Raw genomic sequence first — 27757 nt, forward strand, 5'->3', positions numbered from 1 at the left:
TTGTCTAGTGGTAAGAATACCAGCTAAAATGTTTAAAGTTCAATTCTTACCATTCGATCTTTTTTCCAGGAATCCTAGATTCAAATTTTCGGTTTTTCACTGAAAAATAAAATTAATGAAAACATTTTTGTTTTTCAAAAGTCTTCCACCACCAACAAAAATATCAAAACTTTCACAACTATTCACCTGAAAATGGCAAACAATTCTAAACATATTCTGCCCGTCTCTGTTGGCAACCACATTTGAACAAAAAAAAATCTGCATCTACAGAAAAAAGTTCATGTCTCGTTTTAATTACTCCTTCCACAGAAAAAGGGAGACTGCAAAAGTTCACATGACGGTAGTTGTAAAAGTTTTTATATAAATTGGAATTATTATGAGAACTTTAATTATTTGTTTGATTTGTATCCTCATTAGATATTCAAAAGTTTGTATTTTTCAGCCTGTTTTGTTGAAAATAATTTGTCTCTCAATTAAGAACAAATTTTCCAACCAAATATCTTTAGTGCTTAATTATTTTGACTCTGTGCCGAAAATTAAAATTGTGAAATCTACGTCAGAGCTTTTAAATTTTACTTAATTATGAAAATTTTGCTAATTAAATTTAGTCGTTTTTAAAAGGTTGCGTGTAAAATTTTGTATTTCCAGCCTGTTGTTAGTTTAAAAAATGAAACAATATTGTTCAAATATTCGCTTACTATATTAAAAGCTATGAGCAAGTAACCCAAGCGTGCTAACCACTGTTTTAACGTCACATCAAGATAAAAACTTGGTGACAAAAAAAAATGAAGCACACTCAAATTATAATTGAGTCGTTATTCGGGTGTTGAATGCTTAAATGTGTGGAAAATGTGAGTGCGACACATTTGGAGCGACATCACGAAAGATGTGGGTGGTGACTGCTTTAGATTTATTTATTTATTTTTTCTCGCCTGGCTTAAGAAAATGAGCAGATTAAAACTCCAGTGAGCTGCTTGCTGAGCGTTGAAACAAAACAAAAAAGTTGCGATAATGATGATAATGTGGGATAACATTTATTCCACAGCTGTTTATTTATTGTCATTTGTTGTTGTGTTCAAGTTTTTCCTTCTTCGCTGTTGTTTCATCTCTGGGTTGCTGTTTTTCTCTAGAAATCTATTGCTTGGAAAGCGGTGCTAAATGGGATTTTTTTTTATCAACAATTAGATTTAAACATACGACGTTCGTTCATTTGCTTGGATTTCTCTCGAAAAATGTCTGACGCAAAATAAAAACAGAAAATAATCAACTTACCTTTGTCCATTTGCGATATTCTTCAAAACAGCCATGCGTGCAGCAATTTCCTCCGCTTTCCGTTGTGCCTGCAGTTCACGTGCCCTCTCAGTCCATACGAGTTCCTTTAAGCGTCCAAAGCTGCCACGTTGCGGAGTAATTGTGTTTCGGGCGGGAGGCAAAATGACGCCTCCGCCGCCGCCTGCCATCCGATTTGACGTCATGCGATAACGCGAGGGCTGTTCGGGCGACGTCTTGTATTCGGGCACGTAGAATCGATCCATGGTACGGCCACGATCCGGGTACTCTTGTAGTCGCCCGAGCGGCTGATGATTTACGACGCGCCCATACACAGGTCGTGTTGACAATGCGGCACCCGGATCACGATACTTGTTGCTGCTCCTTTGTCTGCTGCACCGCCGGAAGGCACATGGGGAAACATAAAATATGTGTGAACGATGCGAACAAATATATAAATTGTATATTAGAACGTAAATCACTTTTTGAAAGGAAGGAAATATCATTTATTTATGCACACGTGCGATTTCATAAGGCCAGAACAAAAATCAAAAAATCTGTTCGATTTTTTTATACTAATTTTCACTGCATTTCGATGAAAAAAAAGATTTATTTCAAAAAATACTTTTAAAAAACTCATGTGGTTGAAAAAATAAGAAAACCATGTGGTTTAAAAAAAATTGAAAACCACGTGGTTTAAAAAAATTTAGAAAACCACGTGGTTTAAAAAAAATTGAAAATATATCAACCACGTGGTCAAAATGATCTCCTTTTCAATGGAAAACTTTTTAAATTTTTTTTATCAAGGCATTTAATTCCAAAATTTACCTATTTTAATTTGTTTCGAAAGTCGACAATATTTTTGATTTTTGTCTCAGCCTAATTTATTTGCAAAAACACTTACCCTTCGAAGCTACGTGTTGATGGATTGTACGGCTTCCAGATGTTGTACGCGAATGGATCGCGATATGTCGGAAGTTCATTTGATATTTCAGACGAACGAGATTGTCTCTTCGAGAATCTACAAAAAAAAATCATTTTTTACACTTTTACAAAATAAACAGAAAAAAAAATCCAATTACCTCCACATCATTCGCAACTCTTCACATGATGGCTCATTCGGACTCAGCGATGACAAACTATTTGTGGCAATTGCTTCTCCATTCGCATCCGCACTGTTCCGTTCCAAGCCATAATCTCGTTTGCCGAACAAATCCTGGCCGTGAGCGATCGAGTGTTCATTTGATGACAAAATTAATACAACTGCGGTAAACGTAAGAAGAACTTTCTGCGTCACGAGAAAAAGAAAGGAAAAGAAACAATGGAAAAATCAATCATCGAGGCAAAGTAAAATGTTTCTGACAGATTTATTTCGTGAACGGAGATAACATCTGCCAAACTGAAGGATTGTACGTAACTTTCATACGTGTACATGTGAAAAGCAATCAACTGTTAATAAATAATCGAAAAACAAAAAAAAATAACCTTTAAAGACAAATTAACGGACCAAGAAATCGAAATCAAACACAGGAATTGTTTGAATAATAATCAATTCGTCATGAATTCGTGCTTGACTGGAGTGCAATAGTGATGATAATAGAGTCAACAGCAAACATATTTGACGTGATACTGATTAATTTTCCAAACAAATGTCCGCTTGCATAATTAATTTCCCCGTTAATGAAGTTCAATTGTTAGTTTGTTGAACTAATTAACACAGAGCTGCTACGAGAGATTCTAAACTATCGATAGTTTTTAAAGTCCGACAAAAAACTTCTTTTCAAATTTGGGTTTAAAGCTTTAAATTATTTTTAAAATTAAAATTATTTTTTTTTCACTTCCGGATCTGTCATAAACACAGCCGATATCAACAAGTCAACCCTATCAACATCGTGAAATTCATCTCTTGTAGGTGAGTCCTAATCAAAACTAATTGAACTATTTGGGTGGCATTTTTGTGATGGCATCGGAAGCAACTAATTTAAAGAGCTCAAGGGTGTATCCAGAGGGCTATCTGCGGACCACGAAGGGGGATGCAATTCTATAAAATCACCTTTTTTGTTAAATTTTGTGTCATTTTTAGTGCTTTTTAAGCTTCAAAAGCAATTGCCCCCCCCCCCCCTTCTGGATCCGCCATTGAAAGAGCTGCAATGTTTATGGTAGGTTTAAGTTTGCCTATAAGGTCTAAAATGGCTCTTAGCATAGTCTCTAAAGAGTCCTATTGTTCTTCATACTGTGAAATCGTTAACTCAGTAATCTCAGTAAACGCCGTGGAATGGGTTTTAGCTTTTTACCTGTCATCCCAAGCAGGCGCCCTCAAAATTCACTCAGCTCAAACAAAATGTCCTAAAGGGTTTCTAAAAGATCTCAGTTAATTTTTAGCACGATTGGAGTCAGAAATTTTTTTCATGATTTCGAGTTTTGAACTGACGATCTTACGCTCATCAGTCAGATACCATGCTGTGATATTTAGTTTTCAAATAGTTTTAAGTGGTCTTTTCATTGTGATCTCCTTCTTTGTTCAAATTTGTGCTTTTCTAGAGTCCCTTTAAAAGTTTATTAAACTTTGTATGTAACTTAAGTAAAGCCGTTTCATGTAAATTAATTCGTTGGAATGTAACATTATTGTATTGTATTTAATTATATCAGTCAGATACAGTGGTGGAATTTCTCTAATTTTTTGGCAATAGACTATTAGGCTTTTTTCAATGATTTTGGGGCCTATTTTAAAGAATTTTGTTCTACAGAAATCTCGGGGCCTGAGGCTAAAGTCTCATCAGCCTACCAGTAGATCTGCCACCTTTTGACATAGATTCTCAGTGCCTTTGTTTTAGATCTATAGGGGCTTATTTTGAAAATCCTTCGACTGTTTTTCAAATCTATTCGATGAATTTTCTAAAATATCCAAAAAAAAAAAAATTATCAATAAATTCGAGAGATTATAATTATGGTTTTAATATGAACGCAAACAATAATCTACGTAAATCTATTTTCATAAGTTCAATGTTAGCGTAAATATTCTAATAATCATTGTTATTTATTATGAACAAATATGAATTTGTAATTAGTTTAGTAAATATCATTTTAATTTGTCTGCTTATTTATCTAAATCTACACAGTTATTTGTTCACTTCCTGTCAAAATAAATTTTAGCACTTTATGAAATTTGCCGTAAGTTTATTAATTTGGGTAAATTTGAAAATATTCGAGCTTCAACAATTCCTGTGTTTGCCCTTTTTTCTAATTAAAACTCTTGCTGAATTGCAGCAAAAACTAAACTTTAATGAGCTTTTCCAATTATATAATTCTTCAAAGGAATCAAGAAAGTTTTTCAATCAACAACTTTTCCTTTTGTCAATTTACTTTTTCTTACGTACAAAAGACATCAAACAAATTAAAAAGTTCACTTACCTGATAAAAACTGTACATGGTTCCGGCGCTAGAAAATCGCAAAATATTTGTGCAAGAAAAACATTGATGGTGCAAATGGTGCATTAAAAGGATTTAATTGTAAATTTTGTGAGTGCTTGTGAGAGTGCGATAATAAGTATGTGCTCTTAATTGATTTGTGATGTTGCCTGCTTCTGCTGCTTCTAGTTAAGTGCTTCTCTTATATAATTATTTTCGTACATCTAAAATGGGTGCATTCGTTCTACAGAAGTGCAATTTATGACATCATTATTATGAAAAGATTACAAGTGGAAAAGATGAAAGAAAGAAAATTTCTTTAGTTAAGCAATTATAAAAGGCTCATTCGTGCGTTCACAATATACACAATATACGACTAATGTGCTCTCAAATAATAATAATGAGTTTTCACAAGATTTTTAATTAAGTTAAACAATTACGTTATGTGCTCCAGTTATTACGTTCGAGATAAACAAAATAAAAATGGGTTTTAACGCAGCAGTTTCGGCGGTTCTCCAGCTCACCGAGGCGGACCAGTATCGGCTTGTGCAGCTGCTGCTACTGCTCATCGAGACCAAAGCAGGGGGGATTTGTAGTAGCAGCGGCAGCAACATAAATAATACGGGTGCACATCGACAAGATGACTTACGCGACGAAATCCGCCGCCTCAGAGGACTAAGGATTGATGACCAACGACAAGAGCAACGTAGAGACTCCAGAACCGAGTACTCAAAATCCGGGTATCCGGTTTTTGTTAAGTACTCGATAACCGGGTATTACTTAAATTACTCGAGTCGAGTAATTTTTAAGAAAAAAATTGGAATATTTATAAAAAATACTTTAAAAAATTACTTTTTGTATGCAAAATTTTAACAAAAGGTTTTGTGCAAAATTGATGCAATACGTCATTTTTGTAAAGTGCTAAAAACTTTAATATTTGAGGAATTTTACTTTCATTTTTCACAAAGTTTATAAATATGTAAAACTAATGTAATTTTTCAAAGTTTAAATTTTTCAATTTCTTTAAGCTTTTAAGTCTTATTTTTCACATTTTTTGATGTCGTGTTAGGGTTTTCGAAAATCATCTTCCCCAAAATTTTAATGTTTTTGTCATTGTTTTAGAAATTTCGGAGTCTCTATAGCAACGACATCGGACTAACCATCACCATCATCATTCAACGGAACGCAGACCGAGGATTTGTTATAGATGCAGGCGGGCTGGTCACCGCGCTGCAAACTGCAGTTTCGCTGGTTAATTTTGTTCTCTAGTTCATTCATCATTCTTCTTTTTTCTTTTCTTTTCTCAGTCAAACTCTCATTTTCAAATATTTTTTAAACTAATTTTATTATTTACTTTCGTCAAATCAATTCAATCATTTTAGTATATAATTTTTTTTCCTTAACATAATTTTTTTTTTCAAAATTAATTTTGAAAATATTCAAAAAATATTAATAAGGTCGTTAATTCAAATTAATTTCTTTTTTTCGCTCTCGCTTTCCTTTTTTCTTTTTTTTTAATTTTTAAGCCACTTGGGGAGGGAAAGACCCCCTTCCGACCGAGATTGCGAAAATTTTTTTTCTTTTTTTGGAGTTAAAAAATAAAAGAATAATAATAAAAATAATATTAATATTGTAATCTTTGCGACTGCATAAAATAACAAAGCTGAATCGTCTGCCATGAGTGACACTTTATTACATTATATATATTGTGAAAATTAAATTATAATCGGGATTCAAGTGCAGTACCTTTTTATAGATATTTTATGTCTGTTTTGCACACTTTATAATGTAGAGCAGAGTAGACTGTGTGGGATGCAAACTAATTGACACGTTTATTTTAAATGGTTTTTGCACCAAAATTGGTGTTCTTGTTGGTAAATGATATTGGATCTATCTCCTGTTGACTATGTGGATTAGAGTTGTACAACTGTTGATATGATTCGTTTTTGTAGATGGGCTATAAAGAGAGAAAAGACAATGATTTCGTTAATGAGATATAAAGATTGAAATGAGAGATCATGAAAATGCATTAACGTTGAGTCTATTAACGGAAATTAACTGAGATTTTATGAAGATGTTTTATGATTCGCCCATTCTCCTTTTTGTTACATTTTATTATTTGACTTGAAGTTAATTTTGTGATTTATTGAAAGGTTTTTCGAACCTTAAGGGCTTTCGAGACCTTAGAAGATTCTCTGAGAGCTTTGACATTTCAAAGAATGTTATGATCGTTTTTCTAAGCTTTTATGAGATTTTTCAGAATTATTCAAAGAAATTTTCTAAAAGTTTTTTGATACCTATTTTCTTAAAAAAAAAACTTTGAGACCCCAAAATATATTCTAAAAGTTATTTTAGACCTCAAAAGTTATTCAAAAGACCTCTAAAGATTCTCCAAAAGTTTTTGAATATCCTTAAGATTCCATGAAATCTTTGAGACCTCAAAATTTATATAGGGCACCCAAAGGCTTAAGATAAGTGTACCTTAAGAGAACTATATATTTAATTGGGACCTCAAATATTCAGAAATTCATGAATTTTTCAAAGAAAATTCGTAAGAAATGATGGATTTATAAATATTTTTGATCATTAAGCTAAATTTTTAGTATTTTGATCAAAAATTATTCAAAAATATGGAAATTTATTGAGAAAATTCAAAATGATACCAATTTGAAAAGAAAGTCTTCTAAACCCAATATTTGAAATTTTGATTGAAATTTGAGACCTCAAGAGAGTTATTAACTCAGAGTTGCCCTATGATAGAATTTTCACTGTATTAAAATTATTTCAAAATTTTTTGAGACCTCAAGAAAACTATTCAAACCTTATTGAGACCTCAAGAAATTTTTCAAAAGTCTTTTGAGACCTCAGGAAATTTTCTCTAAGCTAAAAAATTTTCAAAAAGATTTTTTATGAGCCGCAAGAGACTTTCCACAAGTTTTTTGAAGTCTCAAAAAATTTTTTTAAAGATTTTGAAACCACTAGATATTTTTTTAGCTTTTTTTAGACCTCAAAAGATTCTTTAAAAGCTTCGTGAGAATTTCATGAGTTTTTTCAGCTTAGAAATTTTATTACATCAATGAATGTATTCATTGGAAAATTTCCAATCAAATAAAAACTGTTTTAACAAAAATATTTCACCATAAAAATTTTTGCCATAAGCCATCAATTTCAGAAATGAAGCTACTCTTCATCAATTCCAACCTCGTTAAAAACGAAAAGTGGTTATAAATGAATTATTACAAGCCGTCACTTTTTTTTACTGTTGCTTCTCCTATATTTCCGTTTTTATTACCGTTCTTTCATTGTTTTATTTTTTTCTCTGTTTTTATGAAACATTATGTTTCATATCCTCGCCTTTCTCCTAATGATTTATGTGCTTTTTGTTTCGCATTGTTTCAAAAGTTGTCGCTCAATTGTTTCCCACACAATTAAGAGAAATTTCCACAAGGCACCGGAAACCTAACATTCCACCTCGAGATGATTTCCATGCTGGTTCTCGTCTCTCCGGTTAACGGACACAATACTTAACGAACGAGACAACAATGGTTTAATTGTAGCATTTTTTTCTCTCTCTGCATAAAAACATTTCCAAAAGTGCCACTTTAGTTAATTGTGTGATACATGAAAAATGTTTTACTTTATTACATTGCTGTTTTACGATGAAGTGAACGATGATTAAGTGGGAGTTATTTTGCGTTTTGTTGCTATGCAATGACCAGTTGAGCTGCTTAATTTCTCGTTTGCGAATTGAACAAAGTTAATTTGACCAAATTCATTTGAACTCAATTAACAAGTTGTTATAAAGTATCATAGGTTAAGGTAAAATATGCGTTCCATTTCCGATAACAAAGCTCGAAAACATGATTAATTACAGTTGACGCCACCTGCAATTTCGTCAAATGTAGATACAGGGCACACGGTAACCGCCAACGACCGAATATCAAAATGGGTAAATTATACAAGGCATTCATATTAAATTGAACCATATGCTAAAAGTTTTAAAATGATAACTTTTAAAAATATCAAGCCATAAAAAAGTAACTTATTCGCTTTTTGAAAATTTTGAGGTTAACCATACAAGCTTTGTAACGTTATAACTCAAGTCCTATTTTGCGAATTGTTATGTGGTTTTTTCTAAAGCATTGTTTAAAGCTCTAAGAAGGTTTTTGATCTAAAAAAATTTAAAAAAATCCATTGAAATGGCGAAAAACTAAAAATTTGTTATGTAAGCTTCATTGCATACATTTAGGAAATTGCTTTGTAACGTTATAACTCAAGTTTTGTTTTAGGAATTTTTATACGGGTTTTTCTAAATTGTTGTTTGCTGCTTTGAGAAGGTTTCTGTTTCAAAAAATTTGAAAAAATTCCATGGAAAATTTGGAAAAACTAAAAATTTATAGTGTAAGCTTCATTGCATAACTTTAGGAGAATTCTTAATTTTTTAATATTGTTTTTAAATTTTCTTAGTAGTTCCCTTATATTTTTTGAAAAATTTTTTAACTGAATGAATTCTTTAAAACACATAAAAGCGACCAATTTTTTTTTTCTTTATCGTAATTCACAAAAATCCGGTGCAAAAAAAAACGATAAATTTTCCATCATAAATCCAACAAAAATGATGATAAATTGATCGCTCGCAGCAGTTAGAAAGCAACAACACACCACCAACGCATTTGATTACACGCTTCACTGAATGTGTACGTGCCGAGTAACTGCTGACTTCATGGATGATCATTAATAAACGGATGGGTTCTTTTGTAATTTTGCATCATGATGGAAATGTAAAATAAAAAATAAATATAATATGCAACAAATGGTTCTTTAGTTTTTTTTTTTTGCTCATATGAAAAAAAAATACATGCGAAATTTTTTTAATAGTTTAAACACGTTTTTTCCATTAGTTGCGCTTTTCATGTCGTTTTGTTTCGTTTTTAGCGTTTAAGCCAGGCGTCTCCACTGGATATGAAAAGACGGGATAATCCGAATGTCTTTCAAGGCAATGTCAAACAAAAGAAATATTGATTTGATTCGACCTAATCTTTCTTTTCTGATATGGGATTTTCCATCGTTCGTTTTTTTTCTCTCGTTTTAATACGCATGTTTTCACATAAAATAAACCTTGATTCGTGCATCGAATCAAGACTTACACATGTTTACAAAATAGTCACAAAATGCCGACGATATATTGTTGCAAATTTTTTTCCTTCTTTCATCCATTGTTTGGCTTTATCCGCTTTAAGGGAAAAATGGCTATACAGAAGCCTCCAGTTATTTATTCCGAGCCACCGCAACAATAAATAAACTGAATGCTTTGTCATGAGACGCGGTACGTGACTATATTTGCTAATGCTTTTCTCGTTTTGGGATCAAGAGGACGGTTTTCAGACGCATTTCAGAGATTTTGTAAAAAAAAATGTTTTGTCATCTTCATATGGAGACTCATTAAACTAAAAAAAATATTTTCGTTTATGTTTTCTGATTTTGATTTTTTTAAAAGTTTATCGATTTTAAAATAAAATAAATTAAAAAAAAAATTTAAAATTTGTAAATTAAATTAAAAATAAAAATAAATAAATTAAATAAATATCTCATAAAATAAAAAATTATAATAAAAAAAATAAAATAATTTAATTTTTAATAATACCTAATAATTAAATAATATTTTTTAAAACTAATTCAAAAATTAATTTTAATAAATTAAATAAAATTAAAATAAATTTAAATAATTATTTAATTTTTTAAATTTAATTTATTTAAAAATATTTATTTTTTTTTGTAAAAACAGATAAAAACGCTCTCGTTAAATATCTTAACCAACAAGTCTCTTCTTAATATTTTGTTTATTTATCATTCATTGTCCGCCTTCGTATTTATTAGCCACGCTAAACCGAACGCAGATAAGGCAGTCAAATATTTTATTATCATTTTCTTTGATATTATGTCTCGGTTGAGTTTTTATTTTATTTTCTTTCTCTTATTTTATTTTATTTTTTTCTTGTTAAACCGAACAACCGTCATCGCCCACGCAAGACACGTGCGCTCTTTGTGCAAAAAATCGTGACTCATCAGAGATAAATAATACGTGAAATTAGAGAAAGTTTTTTTTCTCATTAAAAAATTATTTTTTTTTTTAAATAAATTTATTGCTTTAAAATTATTTTTCTTTAATTCTCATAAAAATCTAAAATAAAAATTTCAATCCAGAAATTTCTCACAAAAATAGGATAATAAATCCCTTTTTTGTTCAAATAAATATCTTTGACGAATTAGATTGCCTTTCATTCGAGAACAAGAGTGAGAAATGGGATTTGCAGATAATGTCATTCACGATTACTTGGATTTTCTTTTGAATAAAAATATTCTGGTGAGTCACACGATCATTATTTTTTTTTATCAAAAAAAGCAAAAAAAAAACATCAAAACCTCAGGCAACGTCATTATATTCTGATACTATTATTGACTTTTTATCATTTTTTTTTCTTCTTTTTTTACAGGGAAATCTACTTTATTAATGACATAATTTGCTCGAAAACGAGGAAAAGGAAATTACGGATATTTTAAGCATCATTATTGTTACCATTAAAGGACTTAGTAGGCACTTGAGAAATTAATGAGGATGGGCTTTATTTGTTTTCTGCTTTTTTCTCTCGTTTTTGTTGTTTTAGAAAATTAGGTTGTGATTTTTTTTTTCAAAATCAAGATGAAACTTGAGCGTACTTTAATTTTTAAGTTTTAATTTTTTTTTTTTAATTTAATTTTTTTTAAATAATTTTTTTTTTTTTTTAAATAATTTTTCGTCATTTTCATATTTTTTGCTTAATTTTCTTTATTTTTTTGAAAATTTTAATTATTTTAATTTTTTTAAAGAAATTTTTTTTTTAAATTAAGGAACTAAAAAAACTGGTAAAATTCGTTAAAATTTTTATTTTTTATATTTATTTTTTTTTAATGTCATAAAAAAATAATTGGTTATTCTGAGTCAAAAAATAATAGGCTTTGTCCGTTGTTCAGATGATTGAGCCTCATTCTTCTAATTTTGTAAAACTTTATAAATGGCTTAAAATATTATAATCTGCCCTTAATAGGATACAAAATAAATTGAATGTTTCCTAATCTCCAAATAATAACTTTTCAAAATTTATCCTTTTTTCTGCATGCAAAAAACATACAAAATTTCCTCTGAAAACTACAAATACTTAGAAAGGAATTCGCATTTCCATTTTGTGTTACATTTCTCGACAATGCATCCCAAATGCAAGATAATTCAGTTTACATCCTTATCTCATATATCATGTTGTAGGTAGGTAGAGGAAAATTATTCGAAGAATTTCTCGTTGCATATTTTCGAGTGGATGTAACAAAAGGATTGCTCTGCCACCCATGACGATAACAACATGCAAACAGCCAACGAACAATAGAGAGAAAAAGATTTCTTGTTAACACATAAATTGCATATCGTTCGATGTTTGTGTGCAAAAATTTGCGGAACAAGGCAGCTGTGTCGGTTCGCAATGTAGTAGGCATAATGAGACACGAAACAGGAACCTTATTAAACGTCAAGCGAAAATCTGATACATTTTCGAAAGGAAATCAGTTCACACTATTTTTCTGTGTCAGTGCACTATGAAAAAAAATGTGGCTCGTAACGTGAAAAATCCGCGAGAAATTGTGAAAATTTTCGTAGTTTTAAAAATTAGTTTTAATTAATTAAAAAATTTTAATTAAAAGAATTTAAAAAATAAAATAAAAAAATTTACAAAGGTGCAAAGATTTATTAAAACTTATTTTTTAAAGCTAAAAGACTTTTTAAATAATTTTAAAAAAATAAAAATTTTAATAAAATTAAATTTAAAAAATTAAATTTTTTAGTAAGATAACAAAAGCATAAATTTTTCAAACTTAAGATTTTTAAAAATTTTCCTTTTTAAATTTTTAATTAAAAATTGATTCAAAAATAATTATGATCTAAAAACTAATCAATTAAATTATATAATTAAAAAAAAAATAATTAATTAATTTAATTAAAAATTATCAAAAATTATTTTTTTTTTCCTTAAATATTTAAAATATTGCAAAAATTTGAAAAGAAATTCTATTTATTAAAATATTTTTCCTAGTTCTGATTATTTTTTAAATATTTTTTTATTAATATTTTGCAACTCAAAATAATAAAGTCAAAAAATGTCTCAAAATCGTAAAAAATTTTTTTTTTTTGGTTTAATTTAAAGTCAAGAGGAAATTGTTAATTAAATTAATTTTCGGTCTTTTGAATTATTTTTATTTTTTTTTTAATAAAAATACTTTTTATACAAATTTAATTGATTCAAAATAAAATTTGTCATAAAAATCTTTTTTAAACATTTTGAAGAAAAATCTATTGAAAAATTCTGTTCTCGCAGATAATTCGGCTTGTAAAACACGAATTTTTCATAATGTCTGGCAAACCCGAACAGATTGAATAAAATATTACTTCATTTAGTTTATCTGTCAAGCGTCTCTCGGATATTGCGCTCGACGAAAGAGAGTGAGTGAGTGTTCATGAAATGTGATGAAAAGTGAGTGTGTAGCAAAAGTAAGATAAGTACCACTGCATGGAAGAACGACGGATATGTTGCTCAAAGTGAGATAAAAATTCCTCTATTTCACATCTTCTTCCATCGTGGTTGTTATGTGGGCGTCAAATATCATGCAAATTGAAAAGATATCTGTTCATTTTTTCTGCGAATTCAAAAAAAAAAACTTTTTCGTGTAAAACACATTTTTTATCCGACGCAAAAAAAAAACAAAAAATAAATTTAAGCAATGCGTCATTCCGAGATTTCTGATCTGTGACACGAACACGAACGAAAATGTTTCGAAGCGTAAACTTCCTGCAGAGACAAAACACTTCCTGTAGGAACAAAAAAAAAGTTCTCGTAAACTTTTCACACAATAATTCGTTTAAAATACGTTGAAGAACACATAATAAAAATGACACCCACGCCCAAGAGCACACATAAGTTTATGACAAGTTTTGGGTGTTCTAACAACAAAAGAACCAAGCAAAAAAAAAAGAGAACAACAAAAAAAAACTAACAAAGGAACAGGTGGTAAGCATCTTGTCTTTTTGACCATATTTTGGCCTAAATATCTATTAATAATAAATTTTTATCGGCTTTTGGTCGACAAAGGAATTTTTTATCGCAGCAAAAGTGAGAATTTTCTAATACGAAATCGCTTTGGATTAGATAAGGTTCAGATAATTGGAAAATGATGTGAAGCGAAAAAAAATTTTCATCAGGGATTTGTGCTTATGTCGTATTAGAAGTGAGGAAAATTGTTGAACAGGTGGGACAAAAAAAAAATCAATTTTAAATATGAGTTTCATATAAAAAATGAATTCTATGATATTTTTATGTCAAGTTGATCAAATCATAAGATTTTTAAATTGAATAAAAGAAAATTAATGAAAAATCAACCGAGAGGATTTAAAATTAAAATTGTAATTTTTTTTATTTAAATTACTTTTTTTTAGTTTCAAAACAATTTTTTTATATTTTTTTGTTATTTAAAAAAATAAAAATGACTTTTGACCTTTATTTCACCTTTAAATTTTTTTAATTATTTTCGGAAGCAAAATCCACCGTAAAAATACCCGGGCGAAAAGGATTAATCACACAACTGCAGTTTTTGACAACATTGATTTAAGAATGAGAAAATATGCTTAAAGACGAGTATTTTAAGATACGTTCAGAAATTTTCAAAAATTTAAAAAAAAATGAGTTTTATTTAAATATGCCAGGCTATAAAATTCTTTAAGAAAATATTTAAAATTATTTTAATGAATTCTTATTTATAATAATAAAAGTATTCAGCTTATCATAAAATTTTATTCAAATAATAATTTTTAAAGCCTTGTTTTTAGAAAAAAATTAAAAAAATTAATTTTCAAAATAAAAAAAGCTTTTATGCATTTTAAACAATTTATGCAATAACAGAAGCACACAAAATAAAATAATAGAGTTCGTAGAAAATTGTCTGATGAAAGCTGATCCTCTTTTCGTTTGAAGGACAGTTGCCCGAATGACTGAAACCTCTGAACCGTTCTAAAAATCAATATATGTGAATATTTTTTTACTTTATTTTTTCAATTGAATTGTAAAAAAATTGTTTTTTTTATTTTTTTTTTTTAAATTTTTCCAATATTTTTTTAATTTCAAATATTGGACATTAAAAAAAATTAAAAAAAAAAACTTTTTGAAAGTAAGAAAACATACCGGAAATTCTTTGAAAAAATTCTCATTAAAATATTAAGACAAAAAATTTTAGTTATAAAAATTTACCTTAAAATAAAAGTGTCCCTTTTTTATAATTTTGTCCCATTTTAATGAATTTCAGATGGTAAATAAAAAGATTCTCTTGTTTTTGTCTTCAACATATTTTTACTGCAAAAAATGTCTTATTTTCTTATAAAAAATGAAGAAAAAATTTCTTTAGAAGTACTTGTTATATTTTTCTTTCTTCATTTTTTTTTAAACTAACAACAACCTTTGAGACAAAACGAAGAAAATTGGTGTCACGAGCATTTTTGTAGCACAATATTTTCTTGTTGTTCTTTATCTCATGGAGTAAAAGTTTACGGATAGATAGTTTATTTAGTGCTTTCTAGAGACACACACCGACAAAGTGAGAGAAAAGCCATTATTTCACATGACCGGATAAAACTCGTTACCTCTGAATGCCATTAGAATGATTATTATTCTCACAAAAGCTCCAGTGAATTGAATTTTATTCCGTACTTTAAACTGATATTTTATGGAGACACGAGCTGATGCGAGACGAGAATTGTCATCGTCGTACTGATTCGAAGGTAAGCAGCACTATAAACTTTTCAACAAAATTTCCCCCGGTCAAAAGGATCTCATTTATTTTCTGGCATCGCATAAAAAAAAGACAACGATGACGGTCATATTACTAGACTTAGCCGACGAAACGGAGGAAAAAAAAACGTCGACATTTATGGAATCTGTCGAAAGGTGAACAGCGAAAGAAAATAAATGTTGGATTTTACGAGGCAGAATGACAAAAGATGAGAAAAAAGGCATTAAATGTCATATAAAAATAAAGAGAAATTGACATTTTTTTTCTTGCTGTGTGAGAAGGTGAGAAGACTACCATTATCCGATAAAAGTTTTTCAAGGTTAAAGGAGACGCCCGGCAATTTTTCGTTTTGTGTCTCAAAATGGCATTAGTGTCTTTTTAAGCTACTGGCAAGACAATGACAATTCACAAAGATTAAGATAAAGTGACAAAAAGTGTTGTTGACAATGTTTTAAATTAAATTCGAGCAAAAAAGCAAACAAACTTGGCATCTTGTTTTTCCTTTCGTGACACTAAACAACAATGACATCGTGATGAATTGGGCAATGTTCTGGTGAGATATACCTTTTAATTGTCGGTATTTAGATTGTCAACGTTTTATGAACTTTTTTTTTTATTGCCAACAAAATTTACAAATAAAGCGATTTAAAACTTGTAGGTCGCTTTTTTTAATTTTTTAGAATTTTCTTAAAATTTTATTTTTTTTTTTCTAAATTTATAATTTAATTTAATTTAAATAATTTTTGTCATTTTCAAGTTTCACAAATTTTTTTTTTAAATATTCCAAATTTTACTGAATTTTCACAGTTTTTAATATTTTTTCACTTTTTAATATTTTTTAAAAATTTTCTATTTTTTTCGTACAATTTAAATTTTTTTTTATTTTATTTTTTATTATTCATTTATTAATTTTTTTTTTTTTTGTATTTGCCTCCAAATTTTGAACCTAACGGATGTTTGACGAAACTATAAGTTTCCAAGCATACATTTCTTGGAGAAAAGTTTTTGTTTTGACGTCCTGGACGTTATGCGCGAAAAAAAAATTTTAAAAAATTTTCACTCTTAGGCAGTTGCAACTTCAAAAAATGTTTCACATTACCTCTTACCTAATTTTTTCAAAAATTCATAATTTTAAATTTTTTAAAAATTTTGAAATTTCAAAAAATTCGTTAGAAAAAAATTAATCTATTTATTTAAATTCCGTCAGAGTCTCCGAACTTTTCATTTTTATATATTTTTTAATGTCAATTTCAAAGAAATGTTCAGATTTAAATTTTTTGTTTTTTTTACTTTTTTTCAATTTCCATGAATTTTTCCGAATTTTTCCACAAAAGCATTTTTTTGACGGACAATATCATTGACATTCAACCTTTTTTTCACCCAAAAAATTGAGTAATTTAAAAAAGCGTCAAAAATATATTTTTCGCCGGCTCTTGACAACGTCTCAATTGCCTTTTCTCGTTAAAAGAGTGACAATGCTGACATCAACATAAAAAAAGTCTTTTCAGTGGGCGTTCATTCATAAATTTTCCCAGGCAATGAAAAAAAAAGAGAGACAATTTTTCTAAGAATAAAAATATTTAAATGCCAACGACTTCATCAGATATGAACAGTGAGATACACTTCCTCGTTGCTCAAATAACAATAAAAATGCAATTCAGCTGCTTCATGAAGAAAACGACCTTGATGCTCATTCTCGTGCAAATATCGCGACTTCAAACGTCGAATCAAACGAGTTATTTTCATAAAAGCTTCGGCATGCATAATTTAACAAGTGATGAAAATCGGGTTTTGCGGTAACCAGTCACACACTCGGGCGACCTTTGTCTCCGTGGATTACATTCCGCATCGTTACTTTTATTATTACATGATTGTTGGTGCGCGCGGCATAGATACCTTTTTCTGATGAATTAATGCTCGGATGAGAGATAATTTAACGAGAAAAGGGACAGAATTTTGTGTGGGTTTTGTTACATTAAGGTTACGGGTTTTAAATTTGGCGCAAAATTGTTTCTTATTTTAACAAAGAAAGAAGAAAAAAATGAGATAGAGAAAGGAAACTTTGCATCTTCAAAAGGAAAGAAGATAAATATGGGTTTTGGAAGATGTACTTCGTTATGCGCCCACCTACATACTTAGTGGATTTATGTTCTTTTGTTATTTATCGCTGTGAAATGTTGTTTTTTCTAAGGCTGTTTGAAGAAGAAATTTACTCTACAAGGATGAGAAAATTTAAAATAATAACAAAAAGTTCAAATATGATTTTTTTCTAATTTTTTCATTATTTTTCAGAATTTAAATTATCTTTAAAAAATTTTTATTTATACCTTAGAAAATATTTTCTGGTGATAAAAACGATTTTTTTAAGAAAAACAATTATTTTATTTTTTTTTTTCAAATTTAGATTAGGATTTTGACTTAATTGACTTAAGTTTTAAAAATAATAAATTTTGATATATATTTTTTAGAAAAAGTATTTATTTTGCTTTTGGTTTAAATTTCTTGGAAAAAAAATTTTAAGCAATTTTTGACGTTTTTGAACATTAAATGATGATTTTTTCATTGAATTAATTGTTGCTCTTAATTTTCGCTTTTTATTTTTTTTCTCAAAATTGAAAATAAGCTGAGATTTTTTAACTAAAAAAAATTTAAAAAGTCTTAAATAAAAGTTTTAGAAAAAAATAATTTTAAATAAAATTAATGGCTAAAAATTTTTCATATAAATTTTCATCGAATCTTAGCTAGCCAAAAATTTTTGTAAGGTCACATAGAACAAATAAAATTTTTGAAGCACAAATTTTGAAACTTTCCTTTGAAAATTAAAATTTCTGGAGGGATTTAAATTCAAAAAGCTCCAAAAATGTCAAAAATTTTCCTTTTTTACCAAAAATTTAAATTTTTGCCTTTTAAGTATTTTGAATTTTTTTGATATAAAAGTTGATAAGATTTTTTTAGAATTTAAATATTTTTCTAAAACAATTTTAGATTTTTTTCGTTAAAAAAAATATTAATTTTTTTCCTATTTTTTAAATAATTTTTTCACTACCAAAAAACAAAAAAAAAAAATACTAAAAACTCTCCACAAAAAAAAATATTGAACTTTTAGTCTGTTTTCACATCAGACGAAAAATTATGAAATTCCCAGAATTTCCTCTTAAATGATTTTTCATTAGAATTCCCGGAAAATCCTTCTGATTCGATTAAAACAAAGAACAATTTTTTCCAATTAGGCACAAAAATCGTCGTCATGGAGCCTGTGATGGGTGATGACGCGTAGGCAAAAAAAGAAACAAAATCAATTAACCTCGAAACAACTTTTTGATGAATACAAGGAAATGTCAGCAATTAAATTTCTATTAATAGTCAACATCAATTCTGACATAAAGACAAAAATACGTTGGACGTGCGCCTCCGATAGTGAGACATCAAATGTAACAAGTGGCTGGGATTATCATAAAAAATGTTTTATTTTATTATTTCATTATGACGGCATTAAAAAAGAGTGAAAAGTTGTTGCATATGCAAAAACTGACGTTCTTAGAAAGAGAGAGAGAAAGAGAAACGATACAAAAAGTGCTGATAACAAAGAATTTTAATATAAAAAGTTGTCTTGTCGTCGTGTCACTTTGTTAAAATGAAAATACCAAGGTTGTTTTTTTTGCGTTATAAAAAGAAAACACCAGACGTCACCATCAAGCCATATAAATTGTCCAGCATTTTATGAATGGTCGTAAATTGATGTGGAGAAGGAAAAAACAAACAAAAAAAAATCTAAATAATAAACAGAAAAAAAAATAATTTTTTTCTGTTTCAAAATGTCGAACGGTCTGTTCTTAATGGTCTCTGTTTACTTTTATTATTTATTTTCAAGATTATTTTCTCTCCCTTTCCATAGAACGGCGTCGTCATGCAAACCAAGACGGCAGCAATTTTCTCTAATGCGAGAGTATTTTATGGAATCAAGAAAGGAAAGAAAGGCAATTTTAATAGAAAATTGTTTATTTTTTTTTTTCACCGCTATTTTCCATGCAAACTGCTACTGTTTTACAAGCGACAAAAAAAAATCAGGGACGATGCTGCAAACAAGATTATTTCACTAAAATAAATGAAAAAATATTATTATCATAATTCCAGTCAATTATAATGGGATTATTGGCTGAGTAATTTTAAGGAGCATAATATGGAAAACCGTGGTTTATTGGCGGCTTTCATAAAGTAATTAATATTGAATTAATTTCATAGCTGGTTATGTCAAATGGAAAATCCATACGGGTAAGTATGCATAATTTGCAGTTAATAGGTTTGTCATCCATGAACAAAAGAGTACCCATAATGAGTTTAAATGTTTGGATATGACAACAATTGATGTGGTATCACAATAATTAATAAAAAGTTACGATTTTCATGACATTTATTAAAATTTGTTTAAATTTGGTTTAATTAAATTTCTGCTTATGATTAATTTAACAAATTTTTGAATTAATTTGTTTAAATTTAATTAATTAATATAATTTTTAAATAATTTTAGTTTTCAATAAATATATAAAGCAGGCAAATAGATTTAATAAATTCATTTTTTGTGTCATAATGTTTTTATGAGGAACTTTTTTTTCGTAATTTTTCAACGTTTTTGGACCTAAAACGTTTATTTTTACAATAAATTAATTTGAGTCTAAAAAATGAAAAGCCAGAAAATGTCAAAAATGTTTCCATTTTATATGTTCGTCCTTGAATTTTTTCGATTATTGATTGTTAGAATTATTTTATAATTTGAATTTAGCAACATTTTTTAATTAAATTATTTTTGTATTTAAAATATTTTTAGTTAGGTCCTAAAAGCTCCTTATGTGCAACAAAAAAACTTTAAATTGTCATACTTTAAAAAAAATATTTATAAAATTTTGATTTTTAAATAATTAAATTAAATTAAATTAATTAAATTTATTTTTAATTTAAAAAAAATTTAAAAATTTAAAAAAAATAAATTTTTATTAATTTAAATTCTAAAAGATTAAATTTTTTTTGTTATTTTAAATATTATCTTCAGAGATAAAATTTAACATTTTTTAATTTTTACAAAACAGAAAATAAAAAATTAAATTCAATCAAAATTAAATAAAAAATATGAATAAATTGAAATTTAAAAATATTTTCATTAAGGAAAATTAAATATAATCAAAATTAGGTAAATTAAAACTATTCTTTTTTTTTCAAAATATTTTCATTAAAGAAAATTGAATTCAATTAAAATTAAAATTAAATTATTTTTTTAATAATTAAAATTTGAATAAAAATGTTAATTAATAAATTAAAATTAGATTCACGGAAAATTAGGAAAAAAAAATATTAGTTGCTTCTCAATAATTGATAAAAAGAACAATTTTGAAACACCATCAAAGGGAAAATTTTGTTGATATAGCATTTAAAATTCCTTTATTGCTACATGTTAGTATCTAATTTGATCTAATTTTAAATTTCCACAGAAATCCAATTAAAACGCAAAGCTAAGAGACTCTTTAATGAGTTTATATGTCAATAATGTTTGTGAAATATTTGCGATTCAGTATCGTTTTCCCATGAAAGCAATAAAAATAATTTATGCGAGAAGATGGATATAATGAGGAGAACTGGATAATCAATGCGCGACATTTCAACCATTTTCTAGTTCATTTAATATTTTAATTAAATTTTGCAATCATATCATTTTACTCAAAACAAAAAAAAAGATCCCTTTGAGCAAATTTCACTTAAAAATTATTTTTTGCGTGGGCTTCAATTTTACACTTTTTCACTCAGTGTTTTTTTGTTGCTCTTTTATGAGAAAACTTCTGTCTTCGATCGACGTAATTTTTCAAGTAAAACTGTTAAATCTGCATAAAAATATCGAGAAGAAAAAGTTTTACAAGAAGATTTTTCTCGAGAGTAGTACCTGATAGATAGAGACATACATACGAGAGACTGTAAGTAGAGTGATGAGCATGTTATTTTATTCCCTCATTCAAGTACACGCCAATATTATTTACTTTTACCAACAAGTTTCTTCTCTCTCTCTTGATGACGGCTCTTGGTTTGTTTATAAAACGGGAATTGAAGCTTTTAAATAACTTTTTCTAGCATAAGAGGAAAATTGAATCGGCTTCGAACGCAAACGTGAAATAAATGATTCAAAAGGAAAAGTTTTCTTACAAAAAAAAATGTTAACGAAACACATTTAAATAAAAAAAAAGTGTATCAGCATATTGCTGAAATTGCTGGTACTTGTAAAAGAACGTTAAAAAACGGAAAACTGTTTCTGAAGTCCTATAAATTCGATATTATTTTTACCGCATTTCAAAGAGAAAATATGGTATTGAGCTAAAAATGATGTCTGGGTATTTTAAAATTTGCACTGGGTCAAAATTTTAAAATGTACATTGGGATAAAAAATTTTAAATCTGAAGTTAGAGAAAAATTCAGGAATTAAGTAGGGAAAAAATTCAAAATATTCGAAATATTTTAAAATAATTTTGAATACTTGGCATAATTTTTGTGCATTGGGGTAAACATGAAAAATGTGCACGGGGCTAAATTATTTAAATTTTCATTAGGACGAGATTTTAAACCTCAACTTTAGATTAAAACTTAAATTATAAAATAATCAGAAGTTTAAAAATATGAACTGGGCCACGATTTTAAAATATCCATTGGGGCAAAAGTTAAAAATGTAAACTAGGAAAAAATTTAAATCTGTCGGGAATAAAATTTTTTAAAATGCTAAAAAGGTTAAAATTCATATTGGAATGAATTTTAAAACAGTATTCTAGGATGACAAATTTAATACAAAATCAGTAGAAATTTATAAATGTGCACTGGGTCAAGATCCTAGAATGTAATTTGGGATAAAAAAAATCAAAAGTGTACTAGGAACGAAAGTCCAAAAATAGGGATTAAAATTTCAAAACTATTGAAAAAATATTTTAATTACTGGGCATAAATTTTGGGCATTGGGGTAAACAGAAAAAATGTGCATAGGGCTCATTTTTTAAAATTTGCATAAGGACGAAGTTTTAAACTTTAACTTAAGATAAAACTTTAATTATAAAATGAGTAAAAGTTTAAAAATATGAACTGGGCTATCATTTTAAAATATCCACTGGGGTAAAAATTAAAAATGTAAACTATGAGTATAAATTTCAAAATATGAACTGGGCTTTCATTTTAAAATATCCACTGGGGTGAAAATAAAAAATATAAACTAGGAGAAAAATTTTAAAATGTTAAAAAGGTCAAATAATTAAAATCCATATTAGGATGAATCTCAAAAAAGTATTCTAGGATGAAAAACTTTAATACAAAATTAGTAGAAATTTCAAAATGTGCCCTGGGTCGAAATTATTAATGAAAATGCGATAAAATAATTCTAAAAAATGAAAACTTTCTCCAATTTTTTCTTAACAAACAATTTTTGGATAAGCGAAATTTTACACCAATTTTTGCTGTTTCGAGAGTTGAAATTGATTTGTAAATGCCGATATCTCCATTGAATGATTTTCCAATTTTTACCGCACCCACATGTTTTTTTGCGCGCTCCACTTGATATACACGACGAACAAAACAAACAGAAATACATCAATAAAATAAATAAAAAAAAATCTGATGTAAATATAATTTTAAAATAAAATATAAATATAGAACAGATCCCAGTGCGATTCATCATTGTCTGCAATGGCTTGAGGCTAATGATCCTTATCGGCAGATCAATAAAAAAAATCCCGTTTTAAAATAGATCAGACAGGTGAGTTATCGACATTCGATGCATGTTGAAGACGAAGCCATTCCGCTCGAGTTAACTTGAAATATTTACTTTTCAGATGAATAAATAGAGGCTTTTCTTCTGTTCATCGGAAGTTGTGCCACCTTTTGTTTGTTTTGCCTTTTTTTTTACCGAAATTGTCTTTTTTTGCTCCTATTTGGTCTTTTCAATTTAAGCCGACAACAACTAAAAGGTAAGGTGTCCTTTTAGCATTTTTTTTATTGAATTTTCTTCTGTCCAAAAAACCAACATCATTGAATTTCCCTTTATTTTTTTTTATTTTATTCATTGAAAAAAATCACATGACGCAAGAGTTTAGAATAAAAAAAAAAGTTGTTTTCGTCAATTTTCTAACCAATTTTTGGGACACGAAAAAAAAACATTCAGCAAATATTCAATTACAACGTCATCAATTTAACTGTCGAATCCTTAATTAACGGACCTTTCATTCGTTTTGTTTAGGCATGTCGTTCTTTTTGTTTTTTTTTTTGAAATGCGAATATTTGTGAGAATTTAATTAAATCATCAAAAAACGGAACCCTTTTTTAATTACAAAACGGTCTTCGAGGCAGAATATTGATGGAAATTGCTAATTAGCATTACAAAAGAGGAAAAGTACCAGGCGCCTGCCTTTTGTACGTATAATTTTTCAAGTTCAAGGTAAATGATGGCGACGGTAGAAAAGCAGACACCGTTCCTTTATTAGCGGTTAGAAATGAAAATAAATTTGAACAAGTGCGGTTGTTTGGTTAACAAAACGTGAATTTGTGTAAATTATATTAGTTTTTCCCTTTCTGCGTTATTTTATGTATTTATGGAACAAATGAGGTATTTTGCGTTTTTGCTGTTTTTTGCGGAAAGAAAAAGTAAAAAATCATATTTTTTTGCGAAAATTTCAATTTTTCAATATTTAAAAATTCAAGAAAGTGAAAAATATTTAAATTTTCTAAAAAAATTGAAAAACAAATCTAAAAATTTTTAACATTAAAAATAAATTTTTAAAAATATTAAGGTTTTTTTAAGCGTTAAATTTTCATAATTTTCTTAAATTTTTTATCGGTTTACAAATTGTCTTTAATTTAAATTTAATTATAAATTGTCACCCATAAAGATAAATAAATATTAAAACAAATATGTCGTAATAGCTCGATTTTTGGCAAGGATTGAAGTTTTTATGAATAAAAGTTATCAACGAGATCAAAATATATGTTAAAAAAAAAATAATCATTGATTTTTAAAACAAAATTTGAGTCAAAATTTAATGAAAATTTTAAAATTAAAATTTTTACGACAAAATTTGAGTTAAAATTTAATGAAAGTATTAACATTAAAATTTTTATAATTTAATTTTAATCAACACTAAAATTTATTTAATGTAAAAATAATTATTTAATGTTCAAAAATGTAAGAAATTTATAAAAAAAAATTTTTTCCTCTTTGTATCGCCAGAATACAGTTAAGACTTAAGTAAACGCCTAAAATAAAAAAAAAATCGCGAAAGTTTACAAAAAAAAAAAAAATATGTCAAAAACATCCAGAAACAACCGGTAAAGTTAAACAATGATCCTTTTTAATTTTTTTCTCATTTTTTTTTCATATTTTTTATGTGACCTTTTAAGTACACAATAACGGGCTTGTTTCTTCAGGCTCTATCTGTTTTATTCATTTTTTTGTACTTTCCTTTTTTTTTCTCTGCTTTGTGTTTTTTTTTCATTCCGAGAATAATAATTTGCATGGGATTAGAAACACAGCAATAAATATTTTATTTTTCACAATCTGCATTTTATTTGCTTTGAAATGGTTGCGAACAAAACTTTGGATTTGCATGAAAAAGAACTAAAAAACGTGTCTTGTTCACATATTCATATGGTCTTCTCCGTCATATGAATATGAGTTAAAGTTTTTGCTACATCTGGAAGCAAATGACGCAAAAAATATCACACAAAGTGCGAGAAATCATAAAAATATCAGTAAAATAAAAAATAATCAGACAAAAAATGTTGGGACACTTTTTTTTATCGTTGTTTTATCGTTGAAGAATGGACCTGTTACTCCAACAATTTACCCGACAAAAAAAAAGTTTATGGTCCCTTTTAATTATTTACTCCCACGCGGAGTTTTATTTTTTATCGCGATTTTTTTTTTGTTTTAATAACCGTGACAAAATATTAATTGATAAAAAATTTTACGATAAATTTTATAAAAAATTTATTTTAACAGCAAAAAATGCGACAAAAAATTTTTCACATAAATGATTGATGATCCATTCTCAAACAGTAAAAGTTCGAAAAAAAATAATAATTTATAAAAGAATAATTTTCACAGGAAGAGATGAATTATCAGGGTTGTATGGTTGTGGAAAAGCTTTTGAAAGCAATATTTCCTCACAAAATTGAAATTTTATTACAAAATTCGTTTCAAAGGAAAATTGATACAGTTCTGACGAGTTCCGTAGTGAATTCTAAAGAACATTAAAATATATCGAAAATTCACAGAGAAGTAACTTAGCGATGTCAATGACTTGCATTTCTATCAATTTTATTAAATTTTCAATTCGATTTAAAATGTTTGAGAAACAAAATTTTGTTCTATTTATATCAAATAAAATTAATAGCTCCTAAAGGTATGCAATTTACATCACAAAACAAATTTCTCTATTTCTCATGATTTTCCTATAGTTTTTCGTTTTTCATCTATTCACAAACCTACTGATAGCTGATATGAACTAAGTAAAAAAATCCACACAGAGATTCGTAAAACAAAATTTGAGTTATTGCGTTACAAAGTTCTTATGAGTTTCAATAAATTTTATGCAAACTTTGACATGCTTTAATTTCAATTCTGCTTCAGGAATCTCTTTAGGGATTTTTGTAGTGTGCCAGGTTCAGTTTGAAGAGGGTTTTGGAACATATCAAATTTATCTAGAACGGAGAATGGAATTTATGGAAAATTAAGAAAATTTCCCAAATATGGCTTGTAAAATTCATTGCATACCTTATCATAATTTTTTTTCTATACATTGCATTGATTGCATAGTTTTGGGTTAGATTTTTGCATTTAATAAAAGCAAAAAAAAAATACATGTGAAAAAATTTCCAGGAAATAATTAAATAATAATTTATACTAAGAAAAAATATTTTTTAATAATGACATTAATTAAAGATTTCCAGAAATTTAATAAAATTAATAAAAATTTTATTTAACAAAATTTAATTGAAAAGGTTTTATTAAACAAAATTTCATTTAATTTGAATTGAAATCAGGAAAAAAATAAATTGAAATATTTAAGTTAGTTACTAAGCAACTTCCCACATTTTTTCTGACCAAAGAATAAAATACTAAAAAGAAAAAATAACATTTTCCTACAATTTTCTTAAACAAATAAGAAAAAAAAAATAACAGACATTTCTTTGTTGGTCGATTAATTTCTTACGGCTTCAGGCAACAAAATGTTTCTTTTGATGCCTCATGACCTTTGAACTTTACTTCTTAATAATTAACTACGACTACCTACACCCCCGTTAAACATTCTTAAGAACATTTTTTTCCATCATTCCGCCATATAAAAGTAATAAAAAAAAAACGAGTCTCATTAGTTACTTACGTGTCTTTTTTTCTTAATATTTTTTTTTTTTGCTTCACACTGCGAGATATGATGAGGAATATCCAAATATATAGACGTTAATTAAAATTTTTCCGCAGATAACAAATTTCCTCGGTATGCAAGAAATTGTACGAGAGAAAACGTTGATGATAAATGTCTCTTTTTTGTCTCTGGCGCGATGATTTTCTGCGATAAAGGGCTCTCGTCGTTTTATTGCTTTTTTTCCCTTCGACACTTGCAGTGACGCACTTGATTTTTTTTTTTTTATTATTAAATCTTCGAAAAGAAAAATCTCACCGAACCCGTAAAAGTTTTCTGATAAGCTTTTTTCAAGGATTACTCGTTATTTACGATGTAATTTGGCTTAAATAAATTGTTTTAGATATTTTGCTTGTTCTTCGTGCTCGCACAAAGATCAACAGTTAATTATATTGGATTACGTTTATCTCTCGTTTTTTTGTCAAGGGAGTCCTTCTCTGTGCCTGTTGAATGTTTGTTATTTTTTTTTCCCGTGTGATATGTAAAAATTGTGACCTGATATGCTGATGTCTTCACTATTTCTCACACAAAATATTTTTTTTTTTTTAATTTTTAAAGTGCTTCTTGCGATTTTTTTTTGTTCCTGATATGCAACACAACACAACTTGCCAAAAAATTGTGTGTGACCTGAGCACCTTTGCCTTAAAAAAAATAATCTAAGCTCAGTTTTTGCACGTCTCGTTCCGATCACTGTCAAGTTTGAACTGAGATGTTGTCGCTGCGATGCTGATACAACCCCTGTTTTTCCCTTTTTTTCGTCTTTTGTGAATGGACGTCGATGTGGG

The 27757-nt window shown here is 27.9% G+C and overlaps 1 protein-coding gene across 1 annotated transcript; it reads right to left on the minus strand.

The window, feature by feature from the left end:
- LOC134834553 (uncharacterized) lies at positions 1-27659 on the minus strand. The gene is made up of 7 exons (XM_063849272.1): positions 26934-27659; positions 6424-6634; positions 4681-4921; positions 2352-2557; positions 2174-2290; positions 1273-1662; positions 1-1154 (listed from the first exon to the last, which is right to left on the minus strand). The coding sequence occupies exons 3-7, from the start codon at positions 4762-4764 to the stop codon at positions 1127-1129; spliced, it is 825 nt and encodes a 274-aa protein (XP_063705342.1). The 5' UTR covers positions 4765-4921; positions 6424-6634; positions 26934-27659; the 3' UTR covers positions 1-1126.
- Between the last annotated feature and the right edge of the window lie 98 nt (positions 27660-27757).

The sequence above is a fragment of the Culicoides brevitarsis genome, chromosome 3 (genome assembly GCF_036172545.1).
Source record: "Culicoides brevitarsis isolate CSIRO-B50_1 chromosome 3, AGI_CSIRO_Cbre_v1, whole genome shotgun sequence".
Lineage (NCBI taxonomy): Eukaryota > Metazoa > Arthropoda > Insecta > Diptera > Ceratopogonidae > Culicoides > Culicoides brevitarsis.

Bases quoted from the DNA above. Each gene is read 5' to 3' on its own strand.
- LOC134834553 (XM_063849272.1), bottom strand. From the start codon at position 4,764: ATGCACCATTTGCACCATCAATGTTTTTCTTGCACAAATATTTTGCGA. The intron at 2,558-4,680 runs GTAAGTGAACTT...CTCGTGACGCAG, and splicing joins CCATGTACAGTTTTTATCAG to AAAGTTCTTCTTACGTTTAC. The intron at 1,155-1,272 runs GTAAGTTGATTA...AATCCCATTTAG, and splicing joins AATATCGCAAATGGACAAAG to CACCGCTTTCCAAGCAATAG.